Consider the following 16592-nt stretch of genomic DNA (forward strand, 5'->3'; position numbering starts at 1 on the left):
AACAGTTGACTTGACATTAGTCCAAAACTAACCATCGTCATTCGTAGGATTTCTGGTTCCATGTTCATATGTTTTTAATCTGCAGAAATCTGACATCTCTCTTCCAGAGCTAATGCTGTTTGCAAGAACACACTTTCAGTGTCAGCTGTCAAGGTAACACTGTTCAATCTGAATTGCAGAAGTAAATCTAACAAATCTGGCATTAAATTCATACTGGCTTTCAGGCAGTTATTAGGAGAAACGGAGTTCATTGAGCTAGAATATGAATTAAAAATAATTCTAATTTTTGTAGCTAATTTATCATCACAAATTACTGATTAATGGGACATATAATAAACTTTTGTTTTATTTTCAGGCATACTGAAATCAACTTTTACAGCTGTTCCTTTGGGAAGTTGCATAGAAATAATTTCCTTATGTTAAGAAAGGAAAGATTTCTCTTAAATTTTTTAACTAATTTTTTTATATTAATCAGGGTTCGTACGGTCCTTAAAAGTCCTTAGATTTTTTTAAATCGATTTTTGGTCTTTAAAAGTCCTTAATTTTAGCTCAAATCAGCAGAAGGTCCTTAATTTTAATCATCTGAAATTTCTGTCTGTTTTTATGACTGCCATTTTGAGTGTGAATAGCATTTTGGAGAAATATTTTTGGCGATTCACTGACATATATATGGCTATCTTTTGAATGGGTTTATGAGTTATAATTTGTTTCTATTTCTAATATAAATGATGGGATACTCAAGTTTCTAAGCAAGAAGTGAAACATGAGCATTTCTAAGTTCATTTTTTCTAATGAAGAGCTCTTAAACAACTTTTCGCTTTTGGGGATGTGGATTTTAACTTTGGTGACTTTTCAACATTTTGGCAATTTTAAGATCAGTTTCTATAGAAACTTTAATTCCGAGATCTGATAATTTTTCGACGATTTTTTTAAAACATTGTAACACTGATAAATTTCATTAAAATAATGGTAATATATTGAAATTATATTTAAAAAATAACATTAAAATAAAACATTTTTAGTTTTTGCTGTCATATTATAATTTGGCAACTTTTTGTACAATATTTTGAATCTGAAAAATAAACAAGGTATAATGCTATAAAGTACAATTAACGAAACAGCTCTTAGCAAAAGCAAAATTAGCTATGTAATTAATTTAAAATGTTTTCTTTTTAATTTTTTCATAGTAAGAGTTTTTCCCATGTAACTATTTTCAACAAACACACATTTCACAATACAAACAGTTTACATTTTTTATATACAATACCACTTAACTTAATTTTCATTCAAGCAAACTTACATCTCTTGATTGGCTCAGCTGCTTAACTCCCTAAATAATTGATAATTACTACCTTTAGGATTTTTAATTTTTAATTTAAATTTTTAGTATTAATGTTTACAAAATTTTTTTAATATTAATGTTTTTTAATATTAATGTTTACAAAAAATTTTTAATATAACAAAGATAGCAGCTTGACATGCCACTTTACCTACATAGTGCCATCTATATAATTTGAAAAACACACTTACTTCTCTTTAACAACACTTTTGCAGACCCCAACACTCATATAGTAGGTAAGTTAGAATTAAAACTTACTATTTACTTGCTTTAAGTATTTTTAAAAATTTTTTTATGTAGTATTTAAGTATTTTCTAAATTGAAATTATATTTTTAAATATATATTTGTTTTTTTAAAAATTGTGAATTAGTTATTTTTGTTTCTTATTGGTTTATATAAATTATGTCTAGTTCTTTTTTAGTTTCTTTTTATTGATATTCGTGTCGGGGAGGTTTCTGTAGACAAGGGTTTCTAAAATACATTGGTTTCTAGATTATTTTTTATAAAAAATTAATTTTTTTAAAAATTTAATTTTTTTAAAAAAAAGATTAATTTAATACTTTACTTGCTTGTTTCTCAAAAGACTTCATTAGTATTTTCCTTTTAGAACTTTATTCTTAAATTTAATTCTTAAATGTTAATTTCTAAGGGTACCACTTTATTGGTATTTCTTTTTACTTTTGGTTTTGACTTTTACCCTTGCCTGCATGAATGATGAAACACGAATTGAATGTTTGGAGAGTTAGGTTTGGAGGCAACTTCCCCTTGATAAGTCTGTCTCCTGCCTACTCAACAGTCATTCACTTATGCATTTTTAAAAAAATTATTTAATTTAATTTTAATTTTAATTTGCTAAATTAGTGAATTTATTTTCATGGATTGGTTTTGCACTTGATTTGCTTATGCTTCTGAATTTAAATGATATTGTTGATTAGTTCGAGAATTAAATTTTTTATATGTTTGCACATTTTTTTAAAATTTTTTAAAAAATTATTTTGGCTTTTTTTCTTTTTTTAGGCTTTAAATTTGCTTTTTTACTTTTATACGTGTTTAAATTTAAATTTGTTTAAATTTAAATTTCATTCCTTGCAGCAATGGCACAAAGAATATTTAATTAAATTTGTATTTAATTTTTTTAAATTAAATTTAATTTATTCTTATGAAACAAATAAGATAATGGTAATATAGTTAAATTACATTTAGAGAATAACATATTTTTATTTTCTTTTGCTGTCCTATTATAAAGTGGCCATTTTGGTGACTTATTATACAATATTTTGAATCTGGGGGGGGGGGGAAACCAAGGTATAATAAAACACAGTTTATAAAACAATTCATAGCAAAAGCAAAAAAGCTATATAATTAATTAAAAATTTCTTCCTTTTAATTTTTTCCTGGTAAGAATTTTTCCCTTGTCATTGTCTCAGAATATTCAGAATTATCAGAATATGTATCAGTTTTCTCTATAAAATTAATTTTACACTTTTTCCATTGCTTTTTTTTTTCCCAAAATATTTCTAGCCCTTTTTCTCTTGCAGAATTGGTAGGGCTAATTTTTCTTTAGGATTTTTAATATTGCAACTTTTGCAAAAATTTGCAATGTGTTGCAAAGGATTTGAAGGCAAGATTTACAGACCGACAATTCTGGAAGGCTCCAGAAAAAATTGACGAAATGAAAATGTCTTCTTTGTATTAACATATAATGGATGTATTTTACAGAAAGTTTGCAATGAATTTCTTACTTTTTGGAGAACGTCTGGAAGAACAATGAAAATGTAATATTTGAATGTTTTACTTCTGATACTAGAATCTTAACATATTTATATTCCCTTTATTTTCTCTACTTTTCACTAGACTCAAACATGGAAAATATACAAAATGCTTCCAATCTTATCACATAGGCAGACATTATAGAAAGGGCTCTTTTTATTAATAAAGAAATTGAAAACTTACAGTTTAAAAGATTCATCTAATATTTCTTAATGCATCATACACTAGGCATTTTCCCCCCAGATGCAATCTCTGTGTATCCTAAATTCTGCTGCCTAGTACCTTTCTAAATTCTGCTTCCAGTGCCTGCTCTAAGTTCTAAAAGTTTTGCTATTTCTAGATTTTGTTGTTCGGTGTGTCACTAAATTCTAAAAATTCTGTCACATCAGCTCTGTAACTGGCCTTTACCATATATATTTCATATTTCTTCTGAATGTTCATATTACTAAAGAAATAAAATTAGCCACTTTTTCTGTACATTCTAAATGCATTTAGTGTTTTTTGGAATAACGAAAATCCTTAATTAAATCCAAAAATTCTAAAGTGAAAAGGAAACATGTTGAAGAAAGAAACTGAATACATAAAGGCAATTATTTTTCAAAGATATGTGCAGTTATTAATATGTAAATTACCCAATTGTTTATGATTTCAGCCTTTACTATAATTTCCCATTTCTATTTCCTCATATGATAGAGTTACTCAGCCAGATTAAATTAAAATTAAATTGTATAATCTTTGACCACTAGTCCACATTATTAGTTTGAATTTGACTGTTCTTGTGTAATTATGTCACCGTGAGCTGTAATTGATTTTGTTAGCATCAGAACATGCCTTTATGTTCTAAGCTCTTTTTAAATAAGAGGCTTATTTAAACCTTTGTCTGATATTGTATTTAATTTCAGACATAGCGATAATATGCTTCACGTCTGTCGGTAGTTTTGGACTATTTAACTTTTACCAGATCAATTAAACCCTCATAGGTACATTGTGGAGAGGTTGACAAGTTAGGAGATAAAGGCACAGAAACTAGCGAGAGCATTGATTTGCATATTGAGACAAATCTCTAATTGTTAGAAAAGATGCTTAAAGGAAATCGATATAAACTAGCCAAAATGTCTGGGAAGGCTTCAAATTAAAATGACAGATAAATATTTTGTTGACTGTTGTTGTTACAAAACATAAATGTTAATAACAAATATTGTTAAAAAATAAAATTTAATATTGGTCATGTAAATCCATAATGACTAAGGTTATCAAATTACCTAATTTATTTATTTATAACTAACTGCTTACCCTTAAAAAATATCTCTACATATTAACCCTCTTGACTGCTCAATTTGTGGACCGAAATCGCTTCAAAAAATATGTAATTTTTTTTTTAATATTTTAAATCTATATATATTGGAAAGTTGAAAAATGCACTTTTTCTTTCTAGAAAACACTTTTATGTAGATTTTTATCATGAGAAACTAAGTTGCCAGAAAAACCAATTTCAGATGCTATCAGCAAAAAAAAAATTTTTTTTTTAATAAATTTCAATCGAATTAAAGTTAATTTCTATTTATTACATAATATAAAAAAGTAAAATGTATAAATTTTAAGAAAATATGAAGCACTGAGGAAAAAATACCTTAGAAATGCAATTTAGTACGATAGAGTTCAAAACAGGGTTCAAGGCAAAGTCCAACTTCACAGTCTTCACGCCAGATTCAATAAATCTAATTAATAATCAATTTAATTATAAATCTAATCAATAAATCGATTTAATATTCAACAATTTTATTAAATAATCAAGATAATTGCTGAACGTTTTCTAGCGGCCATTTCTGTAAGAAAAATGCGGCAAAAAGTGAAGTTTGAGCTGTAATAACACGTACCTTCAAACCCCGCAATTTACTTGACAACTAACGATATATGTTGGCCAAAACGTAAATTATACGTCAAATACTGTATATAATTTATTTCAATGGTTAAACGGGAAAAAAACGAGATGCGCTCCTCAATAAAGGAAGAAAAACACATGTCCGCGGAAATCGCGGGATGAGCAGATTTTGCTACATTTGAGTTGCCCGTGGAAATCGCGGGATGAGAAGCCAGAGGGTTAAAGCGAGTTATTGCCTTTCATTAATAATCACTGTTGTCACAAGATAAAATGCAAAAGTGTAAAAATTCAATTAAAACTTATTTTTTGTGTCTACTGAGACTTAAAATAATACAAAACAACTTATCACCTCTGGTGCTTTAATGGCTTATTGGAACCTTAAAGTATGTTACCTGAGTTACAATCCCTGGAACTCTATGCGAAGCTATGACACTAACTGCATCAAACAGAGCCTGACTAACTTTCAATACTTGCCAACCATGCCTACATCAGGCCTTTCAGGTTTGTTCTAATAAGCAGGTCTCTCTCTAGACAAGCAACAGCAGTGGCAAAATTCAGTCTTTTGTTATGAATCATGCTGATTATGATCTTACTTTTCATTTTAACCTATGCCATTTGACATAAAATCTACCTGCTAAATACTAGACCTCTAGACTGACCAAGTAGATGACAAAATGAGACATAAAAAAATCAACATAAAGCTAACTAGTAAAACTTAAATGTTTGGAAATACACAAAGTTTCAATAGCTTCTAAACTATTAGTTCTTTCAAATTATAGAAACTTCTCAGTTGTACCTTTACACGATTACTTATTAGTGTTCTTTGTGCTCTTGAACCAAAAACAAAAATACTTAAACATTCCTGACTTATCACTTCCAACTTTAATGAGGTATCTGTTTATTAATAAAGGGTCTTTCATTATGATTGTCAAATAAACATTTAATTTTTACTTCCTGTTCTTGCTGAGTCAGCAGGATAAATTTACATGTCAGTAATGTAAATTTACCTGTCAGTAAATATATGTTGCAACTGTTTTGACTTTAAATGGAATGATTTGTTGTATGGTTTATATCACTGTTATATGTCTTTACTTTGTTTATTTAATTTTTCGATAAGCCTTTTGTCAACGTTCCCTCCTCGCAAATGTAATGGCAATGCCTTTGACAACATTCTTGCTCTGCGTATGATTGTAGCAAAATCTGGAAGCATGAATTTTTTTGAGCAATTGAAACAGTAGCCAAGATGCAGTAAACTAGCTTTCCATTCACTAAAGGTAAAGGACATTTATCAATCTTATGCTTGTCTGTGGAACAAAATATACACACATTTTTAATTGTGGTATTTAATGCAGCTGTTGTCGGTAGATGTTTAGAATTTTCATATTTTCTGTACTCTGAATTTTTCTTTTTATCTGCTTTGTCTGGCAAAATAAAAGTGTTTTTTTTTTTTTTTTCCATGTTTCAATTTTCCTTTAAAGAAACTGGAGTAATTAAAAAAAAAAAATGCCACCATTCTTCTGTGTTAGCAGAACAATGGTATTCCAATGCAATATCCTCAGGAATTAATTTTACTAAAATTAGAAAAAGAATTCCACTCTAATTGTTCACTTCTCTGGTTGTGTCAGTATTTCAAATCTGAATAGTAATTGTGTCATAGTTCTTTTGAGGTGAACAAAATTTCTCAGGAGTTAAGCCTAACAATTTGCTTGCATGTGAACATAAAATAATTTTTACTTTACCAAAACATTCTTTAAAGAATTCAGTATCTAAATCTTAATTACTTTACATTAATCATAATCCTTGTATACATTTTAGTGTAGAATCCTTTAAGAAGGATTATTTTAAATAGGGAAGTTTATCAGTTTTTGTTAATTGTTTATTTTCATAAATTGCACCTTCAAATTGTCCCCCAAATAATTGCCAGTTTTAGTATTTGCCATCAAAAGGCTTTATTTTTAATTTTGACAATTTGACATGAGGATAATTAGTAGTTATCTCTTCAGAAATTTCAGAGGAATCACTGTGTGCATAAGTTTTAATTTTATTTTTATGTTTAAAGTATCTTTCTTCTTTCGATTTGGAACTCACAGTCTTTTTGCAGTATTCTTGGCTTTTCAGAACATCAACTTCATGCATTTGTAAATCATTTATAATGCTTTCTATGATAAAATCTAGCTGATAGATTTGATTAGCTTTCTCTATTAATTGGTGTTTGAGATCATCCAAATCGTCATTAGTACTATCTCCCTTTAGTATATCACTTAATTTTTTTCACTAGTTAAAGAAGTTTGAATATTTTTCTTTAACTTCTGTAATTCGCTATGTGCCATTTTTAAATATTTTTCTTTAACTTCTGTAATTAACTATGTGCCATTTTCAATTAAAATTGAGTGCTTGGTGGTTTGGCACCATAAAACGAAAATCAAAATTCAATTAAATGAGAAAAATTCTTACGTGGTTCTTCTTATCTTCTGAGTTTCTCAAGAGATTCAGCAATTGAACCCGATTTAAATGTTAATCCTTTGCTAGCCACAATAAATAAAGAGATGTGAACAATTCTATGACATTATACACTTACATCAGAACACTAATGCTTATCAGTTATAGCATATTTGCTCCACTTATAGTCTAAAAATCATAGAAGAGTTTTATGATGAGTTATGCATTTCAGAGTATTAAGTTCAGATAATCCGTGTGTTTCAAAGATTTCTCAAATGTCTTGTAAAAAATAATTCCAATCTTTTTTTTTTTTTTTTAGCCCAAAGGACCATTAGTCTCAATATTGCATTTTGCATCGTTTCTCTTTCTGCATTGATTCACTTTTCAAACTGTTGCCACAAAATATTATCATCATGTATTATATTTAAAGAAACTAAATAATTAAGAATCTGCATGAATGTTTCTTGCATTGTGAAAAAGCAATGGTACCTCAAGCCATCAAATTTTGAGTAATGTAGCAATCAATTTCTGAATAACATAATCTTCCATAGAATATGGGCATGTGGAAGCCTTAAGTTGAAATCGAAATTTGTTTTATTATCGATTTCATATTTTGTAACACTTCAACAAATTTTTGATTAAAAAACTAAATTATTTCAAAGTGAGCAATGGCAACAATGTGCCAAAAAAAAAAAAAAAAAAAAGAACATTTTTATCTCCAGTGCACGAGACTGTGCGGAAATTTTAAAGATATTCTTTTTTTAAATTATTTTGTGATATTGCTATTGAATTGAGTTTTATGGTTTAAGTGCAAAGAACATGATATTTAATAATTAAAGGTAGCATGCAAAATGTTAAAGAAAAGCACCCAAATTTTAAAAAATCTGAAAAATTTCATTCCCCTCTTTTTTATCTCCCCCCCAAACTTTTTGATGTATATTGTTACTAAGTTTTCCAGTATAACTACAGCTAAAATGTTTAAATGAGTTTAGCAGGAAAATTGATTTTTTCATGTATTAGTAGTTTTTTTTTCTTTTAGTTTAAACATAATACAGTCAAAAGTCATTAATCCGGACTCTTTGGGACTTCGGCGATTCCGGATTATCGATTTTTCCGGATTATAGATCATCAGTTTAAATCTGGTAAGATGGCATGCAGAAATTATAAAATTAAAAATATGAAACCGTAATTTATGAAATAAAGAACAATTATGACCTAAAGGGTATCAAAATTTACAAAAAAAAAAAAAGCTTAATATTTATTTGTTTACTTTATTAAACATTTCTTTCAATGTAAGTTGTTTAAGTTGCTTCGTTATTTATGTGATAATACATTTTCTTTAATTCTATAAACAGACATAATTTCTTGTTCAGTTACAAAGTTCCGCTGTTCAAGTCCTATAATTGCTGTGTCTACCGACTAATTTGTCAGTCGAAATTTTTTCGTTTTCAATAACCTCTGTCACTTTCTTTGCTATCAGAAGCAAATTATAATGACGAGAAATTTGATTTAAATCATATCAAAGGAGTACATCGAGATGAAATACTACATTTAGTAAGGAATTATAAGCCAAATAAAATAAAAACATCTGCCCTGAAGATAAGGATAGTGCTCACGGATCAACTTCCAATTCATTGCGCCACCGCAGCATTAAAGATAAACAAAGTTTAGGTAAACAAACGTTAAAGTTTAGATAAACAAAGGATATGCCTTTATCCATTTTTTGCAGCAATTCCACTTTTTGTTTAATGGACTTCGAAACATACTTTCGCTTTGTAGATCCGTTACATATTAGTAAATATATATCAGAAATTCTATTTGACATAATCGAAAGTTCAAGCTTACTTTTATGAAATTGCTCTAACAGTCTGCAAAAAATAATAAGCCAGATCCAATTCGAAGATTAAGGAACAACGCAATCTGTAACATTAACTGAAATAGATAATTAGATAATTTTAGCGTACTTATACCGTCCGTTATGCATTAAATGCGCATTCGTAAATGTATTTTGCACACGCACACACGCATATTCGCAGCATGCGTCAACGCGACGCATGCACAGAAAGTTTGTAGCTTTGAGGTCCGGATTATAGATCATTCCGGATTATGGGTGTCTGAATTAACGACTTTTGACTGTACTATTTCATTAATTTTATACATATTTCTGGTTTTTATATGGCTAAAATTATATGCTTTTTTCTAAATGACTTGAATTTAAATAAAAAGTTAAAAATTTGTATGAGTTCTGTTTGTGGTATCTTATCCAGCAATTAAAAAAGCGAGAAGCAATTAATGAATTGTGTGAAACTAAAATATTAGCGAATCCATTATTCTCTGTCTTAAAAGGAACTGAAATAAAAAAAAATTATTCTTGAACTATAGCAGAAAAAGTGTAAAAATCATCTAGTTCTTATAAGAAGTTTTGATAAAATTGAAATCCAAAGTGTTATATTTGACCTGAAGCTTACGTCTATTTTTTAAGGTTAGTAAATGTGCTAATTAATTAAAATTTAATATGTGTATTCCATCAAAATTATATTAATTTTGCAATATTAGATCAAAATTAATATAATTTTGATTAATATAATTTTGATGCTAATATTGCTGAGATTAAAAATGTGCTGTATTTAAGTTTATCTGTCTGTGAAAAACTGTAATAAATGTCTCAAGTGTTGTCTTTTAAATGTAATTTAGACATTGTCTCTTAGCAGGAGAGTTCAGAGAATTCAAATTTAAAGGCTAAACGAACATTACCACAGAGTAAAAAAGGAAGAAAAAAGGTTAAAGTGCAAAAAAGCATTGAAAAGGTGATACTTATGCTTAGATTAATTACTTTTATTTTTTATTCTTTGAATTTATTCCATCCTGTACTTTTTTTAGACTGTTTCTTAGATTTTAACATGACTTTGATTATAAAATGATCCCCTGAATTTCAGGACTAAATAGGAAACTATGTTGATTTTCAAAAAGATTGATTAGTAAAAATAAATTGCAAAAATAAATCTGAAAAATGTTTTTATTATAAACGAATTTCATTTACCAACTGAAATAGTACTTGTTTATCAGTGCATATGTATTGATTAGTAAAAATAAATTGCAAAAATAAATCTGAAAAATGTTTTTATTATAAACGAATTTCATTTACCAACTGAAATAGTACTTGTTTATCAGTGCATATGTAATTCAGTTTTTCCTTCTGATTCAGTATCAGAATCGTATTTTTGGAAACTTCCAGAATATCATCAAGTTGGCAGTAAATTGCCAGATTTGCTAATTTGGTGGAAAAATTTGTCACCAAGAATCAGAAACATGATTTTTACCCAAATGTGTGATTTTACGCCATTATATTTGGACTGTCCTTGTAATTTGAATTTCAATTAATCTTTCAGTTAAAAGATCTCAAGTATAATGCACGAAGTAAATAAACCTAAAATTGCTACAAAATGCACAAAGTAATTAAATAAGTAAATGAATAAGTAAACAGAAACATGTAACAATACAGAAATATATGAAAATCAAATTCTAAATAAATGTTTACAAAAATGTACAACAATATTAATTAATAAATTTACTATTAAATTTTATGTGCACTTTTGTAATTTTAAGCTACTTGGAAGGGAGTTTGTGTTTCTTAGAAATGTAAGAGTCAATAAGATAGTATAATTAAATATAAAATGTTATGGAAAAGAAATTAAACCTTCCTGTACTTTAAAAGATTTATTTGAATTAATTTTACTTATTACTTTTATTATCAATTTTATTATTGTGGTTCGTTTTAATTTTAATGTGGAAGGAGAAAGTGATATCCATTCGAAGTCTATGATAATTAATATTTTCCCTTTCCTTCAGAATGAAGGTGATTGTGTTAGTTCAGATTTGCAGCCATTTGTATCACCAAATGAAGATGTCAGAATTTCCAAAACTGAAGAAAAGGAGGTAAAGCTATTTTAATGTTAATTACTGTTTACTTATCTAATGACAAAATTTCATGGATCTGTTTTGGTCTTATGAAGTGGAGTAAAGAATATGATGTATAGTTAAAAAAAAAAAAAAAAAAATACCTAACTATTCCTGTCATTTTCTGAAGAAATTCCGGAAGTCCTCCTTTATGAGTTTCTTTAAATTTCATTGTGATGGTTATTTCAGTGTCCTGAATCATTTCGAAATGTTTACTTTTTATTCTGAGCCAGAAATTGTGTGGTAAGTCATGAATAAGATGGATGAGGCCGTAATAATGTAATTCATCATATTTTATAGAAATTCCCATAATAGAAGCTATCTAAGATGGAAATTTCTGCCTACATGTCAGGCAATTTTTAGTACTTGTCTTCTATAGCAGTCTTGGTGAGATTGTTGATTTGGTGCACTTCTGCATTGGAGAAAATATTTATGGTTACTAATCTCCACATACAGGTTTCTTCTATCACTGCTTTTTAAAAATGTAACAATCTTTTTTTCAAGCTTGTTATTCATATAAGTTTGCTTGGCTAATGAAAATTTTCGCGTTTTAAATATAGCAGTTTAATAGTTTTCCATGCTTGCTCTTAGCTCACATTTCTCTGGCTGGTGAAATTTTTTACTTTTAAATTATAGTGGTTTTATAATGCTTGTTATTTTCAATATACCATCAACTGAAAAGGAGGCTGTAGTTTTTTACAAGAAAAAGTTATTTTACCAAAAGCAGGAATTTGTAAAAATGGTCATAATATGCATTTATATGTTCTATATGGTCCTGTCTTGCAGAGTTCATGTTTAGTCACCACTGTGATAAAGTATTTGAGGCATTATTAATAGCAGTTGCTGAACTATGGCCACCTGAAAAAGTTTGTAAACTTTCGAGTGTGCATGTTATTTTTTTAACGAATTGGTTATAAAATAGTATATTATAATTAACTAAATACTTAAAAATTTATGATTTTTTTCAAAAATAGTAAGCATAATCAATATTTTACAATGAGAAACCACTATACTGACACATTGCAATTCTGCAAAATCAGTAAATAGTTAACCACTTGTTTCTCACAAATCAGTTTGCGCAGTTCAGTAACTGTTTCTTTTCCGTAAATGCAAAAACGTACCAGAAAGATCTCATCAAGGCCACTGCAGAAGACAAGTACGCAATTCTCAAACAACACTTCAGTTACATTCATCATTTACTCTGTTAAGCCCTTGTAATATTCAGTATTCACCATAATGTATGTAGATACAAAAAATTTGAGAATTACCATCTTGTTCGTCATTTTCTGAACCACGATTGTAACTGTTTCTTTTCCGTAAATGAAAAAACGTACCAGAAAGATCTCATCAAGGCTACTGCAGAAGACAAGTACGCAATTATCAAACAACACTTCAGTTACATTCATCATTTACTCTGTTAAGCCCTTGTAATATTCAGTATTCACCATAATGTATGTAAATACAAAAAATTTGAGAATTACCATCTTGTTCATCATTTTCTGAACCACGATTGTATCTCCTGATTTTATTTACATGGACAAGATTTTATATGTTAAAAACAATATATCTTATTCAAGGTATTAAAAACAATCAAGAAGCTATCAAGATTTAATTCAAACAGTTAAACAAATTAATTATGTGTATGTATTCAGAATACAAATAAAGTATATCTAATTATTCAAGTTTCTGAAACAGCATTTATGTTTTTTTCTGATATCAGAAGTCTGGTTAATATGTCACATTCTAATGAATGTTTTATATGTTAGTATAATTAACTTTGAGAAAAAAATTAATATGCAGTAATTATTTCAGGAAACTGGTGCCAGTAATCCACCTTCTACTGGACAGTCTTCATGTGATACTGTATTAAAAACATGTCAGCAACAGTCGTTTACAAGAGTATGTATATAGAATTTATGATTTATATTTTTTCACGTTTGCTAGCAAATTATGTAATTTATTAATACATAAAATCAATAGTTTGAATTAATTTTCAGAACATATAAATTAAAAATAAAGTTTTAATCTTAACTTTTATTGACCTTTATTATTATTTTTTTTTTTTTCGTTTTTTTATTTGAAATATCGTTAAAACTATAGATCCATTAATTTTTCTTAGAATATATTTCCAAATATAAATCGAAAGTGCATTTTTTCTTAAAATTTTTACCCAAAATTTGAAACCTGTTTATAAAGTGAAAAAAAAATATTCTTGTAATGCTCAAACATGTTGCCATGATGTTGAAAATGTTAACAAGCAGGGCAAGTGTAGTATATTTTGCAATCAAATCGCTATGAAGTGCCAGATGCCAGTGTCAATAGTTTTAACTCTAGTGGAATCTAGCTCATTTATTCCATTAATTTGTTGTCTTATATACAATCTGTGGTATCTGTGCTATTCTTATTTTTGTGTCATTTTATTTTTTGTCTGAAAGACGAATGGGAAGAAAAAGCTTTGTGTGGAAAATTTCAAACTGCAGATGATCGTGTTTGGTGAACATTCTAAAAAAAGTATGTAATTTTTCCATAAATTAAAAACAAGTTAGAAAGTGGAGAAATCTGGGTGCAGATTTTGCTAACAGATCTTTCATTTGGTGATGATGCAACAAACCATCATTATAAATAGATTTGAAAATAAAACAACTTATTTTCATAAAACAAACAACTCGCTTCATTTAAATTAATTTTTTTGCACCCAGCTAATGGAAAAATATGCAAGGTAGTGGATCTGTATATATGCGGACTGCTATAATTTGGCTTTAAAGAAACTTTTAAAAATTCTTGTCTTGTACACGGAAATATATATTATCCGCATGGTCCTGGGATGGGAACTGTGTCCATAGATTAATAAAAATGTGAATACAATATTTTTGGAATTATTTTGTTTTTATACCTGTTTCTGACCATCTGTAATTTTAAGTCTTTTTTTTTTTTTTTTTTTTTGGCTTTGGCACAATGAATAATATATATGAAATCTAAATTAAAAAATGTAATACAATATGAATTAAAACTTCTAGAAGATTACATTTTGGAAGTAGTTTTAAATATGTAAAAGCAAGCAACATTTTATCAGTATTTATGAGCATACTAAAATTGTTATATTTTGCACAGAAATCACTCAGAGATAAATTTGTTATAGAACAGAATTGATGTGTGATAGAATTAACAGAATTACTGGTACAGAGGCCAAGTACCTGTTATGGTTGTTTACTGGTGTATTTAATTCTTATATTATATTATCTATAATGCATATTATTTAATTGTTAAATTTCTAGTCATTAGATTTTATGTAAAATTTGGTTATAAACTAGTAGGAAATGTTTGTAGGTGACAGAATTCTTATTTAAGAAATGCTTTTGTATTATAGCAGCCACTGTAAAAGAAAATTACCTACTCTGCAATTAATCATCAGAGTTGATTGTCGACTGAAGCTAATCGTACTTAGCACTTCATGCACTTGTACAGCTATTCTAATCAACTGTTGTTTTACATATTATTAACTTTTTCTTATATTGTAGGGCCTTAATTGTGTAATATTAACTAAATTATCCTTGATGATTCTGTTAAAATGTCAAGTGAGTTATCACTCCATCTATGTTACTATGACAAAGTTTTAAATAAACGTTTTTATTAAACTTGAATTTAAACAGAAGACACCACTTGTGTGTACAGTCAAAACCCTGCCACTCACAGGCAGTAAAATAACATGAAGGTGAATTTCCAATTTAAAAAGCATTGTAGCCAGACTAAAAAAATTTGGCCTAATTAATTTGGTTCTAGCTTTAATAGCACAATTTAACTTTGGATAGCAATTAGCTAATGCTAGAGTATTAACTTGCTAAGCCGGGTGCAAATGTCGCTTCCAAAAGCTGTATGTCTAAAATATTCCAAAACCCTTGCTTTAAATAAGCATAAATCAAATATGCATCACAGTGAGGGCTAACAAAAGGAGAGATTAAATCAAATCAAAATCATAAAAATTCATTAATTAACATAAAATACATGATAATACAGGGTAGCGCAGGGAAACGGGGAATTTTGAAATAATGTCATTTCCACAAATAAATTCACAAAACTAGTAATTTATTAATGAAAGTGCATGTATTCAGCATGCCATTTATGTTTTTACAATCAAAATGTCCCAAAGTGTCTCTTTACTTTTTAAAGATGATATCGGAAAGATGTGCTCCCATTCGGTGTTCACACTCTAATAGCCTGTTATGAAAACTCTGGAATGCACCGTGTAGCAAATCTTGGGAAATGGCAGTGATTTCTTTTTCAATGTTCTCCTTCAGTTCATGGATTGTTTCAGGACGTGTACGGTACACCTTGCCTTTAATATATCCCCACAGGAAGAAGTCACACGCACTAAGATCAGGGGATCTCTCGCTACTGCACGTTCCTTTCACAGCTACTGCATGTTCCGCACCAGTCCAATGATCCATGATTACTAAATGGCAATGCACTCACAACAAATGTGCAAAGTTTCGAACAACTGCAGGCTCTACGATGCTGCCAACTGTAACATTCAAAATTTCCATTTCCCTGCGCCACCCTGTATTATCTATTGATAAAAACTGTGCCCAAAAGTAAGTAAATCATAATGATTTTAGAATTGGAAGCTGAAAATCACAGAACCAGTTTTCAGTATGAATGCCTTCCCTCCTTCTGCACTTTTAATGTTGCATTTTCATATGCTTTAATCATTGATATGGAGGTATATTTCATGATTCTGTTATGAGGTATATTTCATGATTCTGTTATGAGGTACTTTCACATATTCTGTTATGAGGTAAAATGCCTTTTTTCTTGAACGAATACTATGCACAGCTTGGCATCACATTGAGTCATGCCTAACAGATTAATGTGGCATAGAAAATGGGAATCTGTTTGAAATCATACTAAATGCAATAGCAGATAAATGGCTACTAGAAATTACAGGAAAGAAAGAAAGGAGGAACCCTATGCTGGGAAAATATATGGATGTCATTTTTTTAAAAAACATTTAACTAATTTTTTTTTAATGTTTTTGTTATTTCCTAGTTTTTCCTTTTCGGCATTTTGGTTCATACCACACAATTTCTGTCTGACGATTTTCTTCATGGTAGCTGCCATAATGAAAAAAAAGTGCATTTTAAGTTTGCATCTCTTCATCATAATCTCCTGTTTTATTGAGAAATTTCCTCCACACATCCGAAAGATGC

The 16592-nt window shown here is 28.6% G+C and overlaps 1 protein-coding gene across 2 annotated transcripts in view; it reads left to right on the forward strand.

The window, feature by feature from the left end:
• Positions 1 to 16592, forward strand: part of LOC118180321 (S1 RNA-binding domain-containing protein 1-like) — a 155332-nt gene that overhangs the window by 24828 nt on the left and 113912 nt on the right. Inside the window, exons 3-5 of one of the 2 annotated variants that reach the window (XM_085821568.1) lie at positions 10140 to 10238; positions 11281 to 11367; positions 13201 to 13287. In XM_085821568.1, the coding sequence (XP_085677694.1) occupies positions 10140 to 10238; positions 11281 to 11367; positions 13201 to 13287 (273 nt within the window). The remainder of the gene's footprint in view (positions 1 to 10139; positions 10239 to 11280; positions 11368 to 13200; positions 13288 to 16592) is intronic. The other variant, XM_085821573.1, reaches the window with a different exon arrangement.

This window comes from Stegodyphus dumicola, chromosome 1 (genome assembly GCF_044657685.1).
Source record: "Stegodyphus dumicola isolate Sdum_Otavi_A_Nest chromosome 1, ASM4465768v1".
NCBI classification, from domain to species: domain Eukaryota; kingdom Metazoa; phylum Arthropoda; class Arachnida; order Araneae; family Eresidae; genus Stegodyphus; species Stegodyphus dumicola.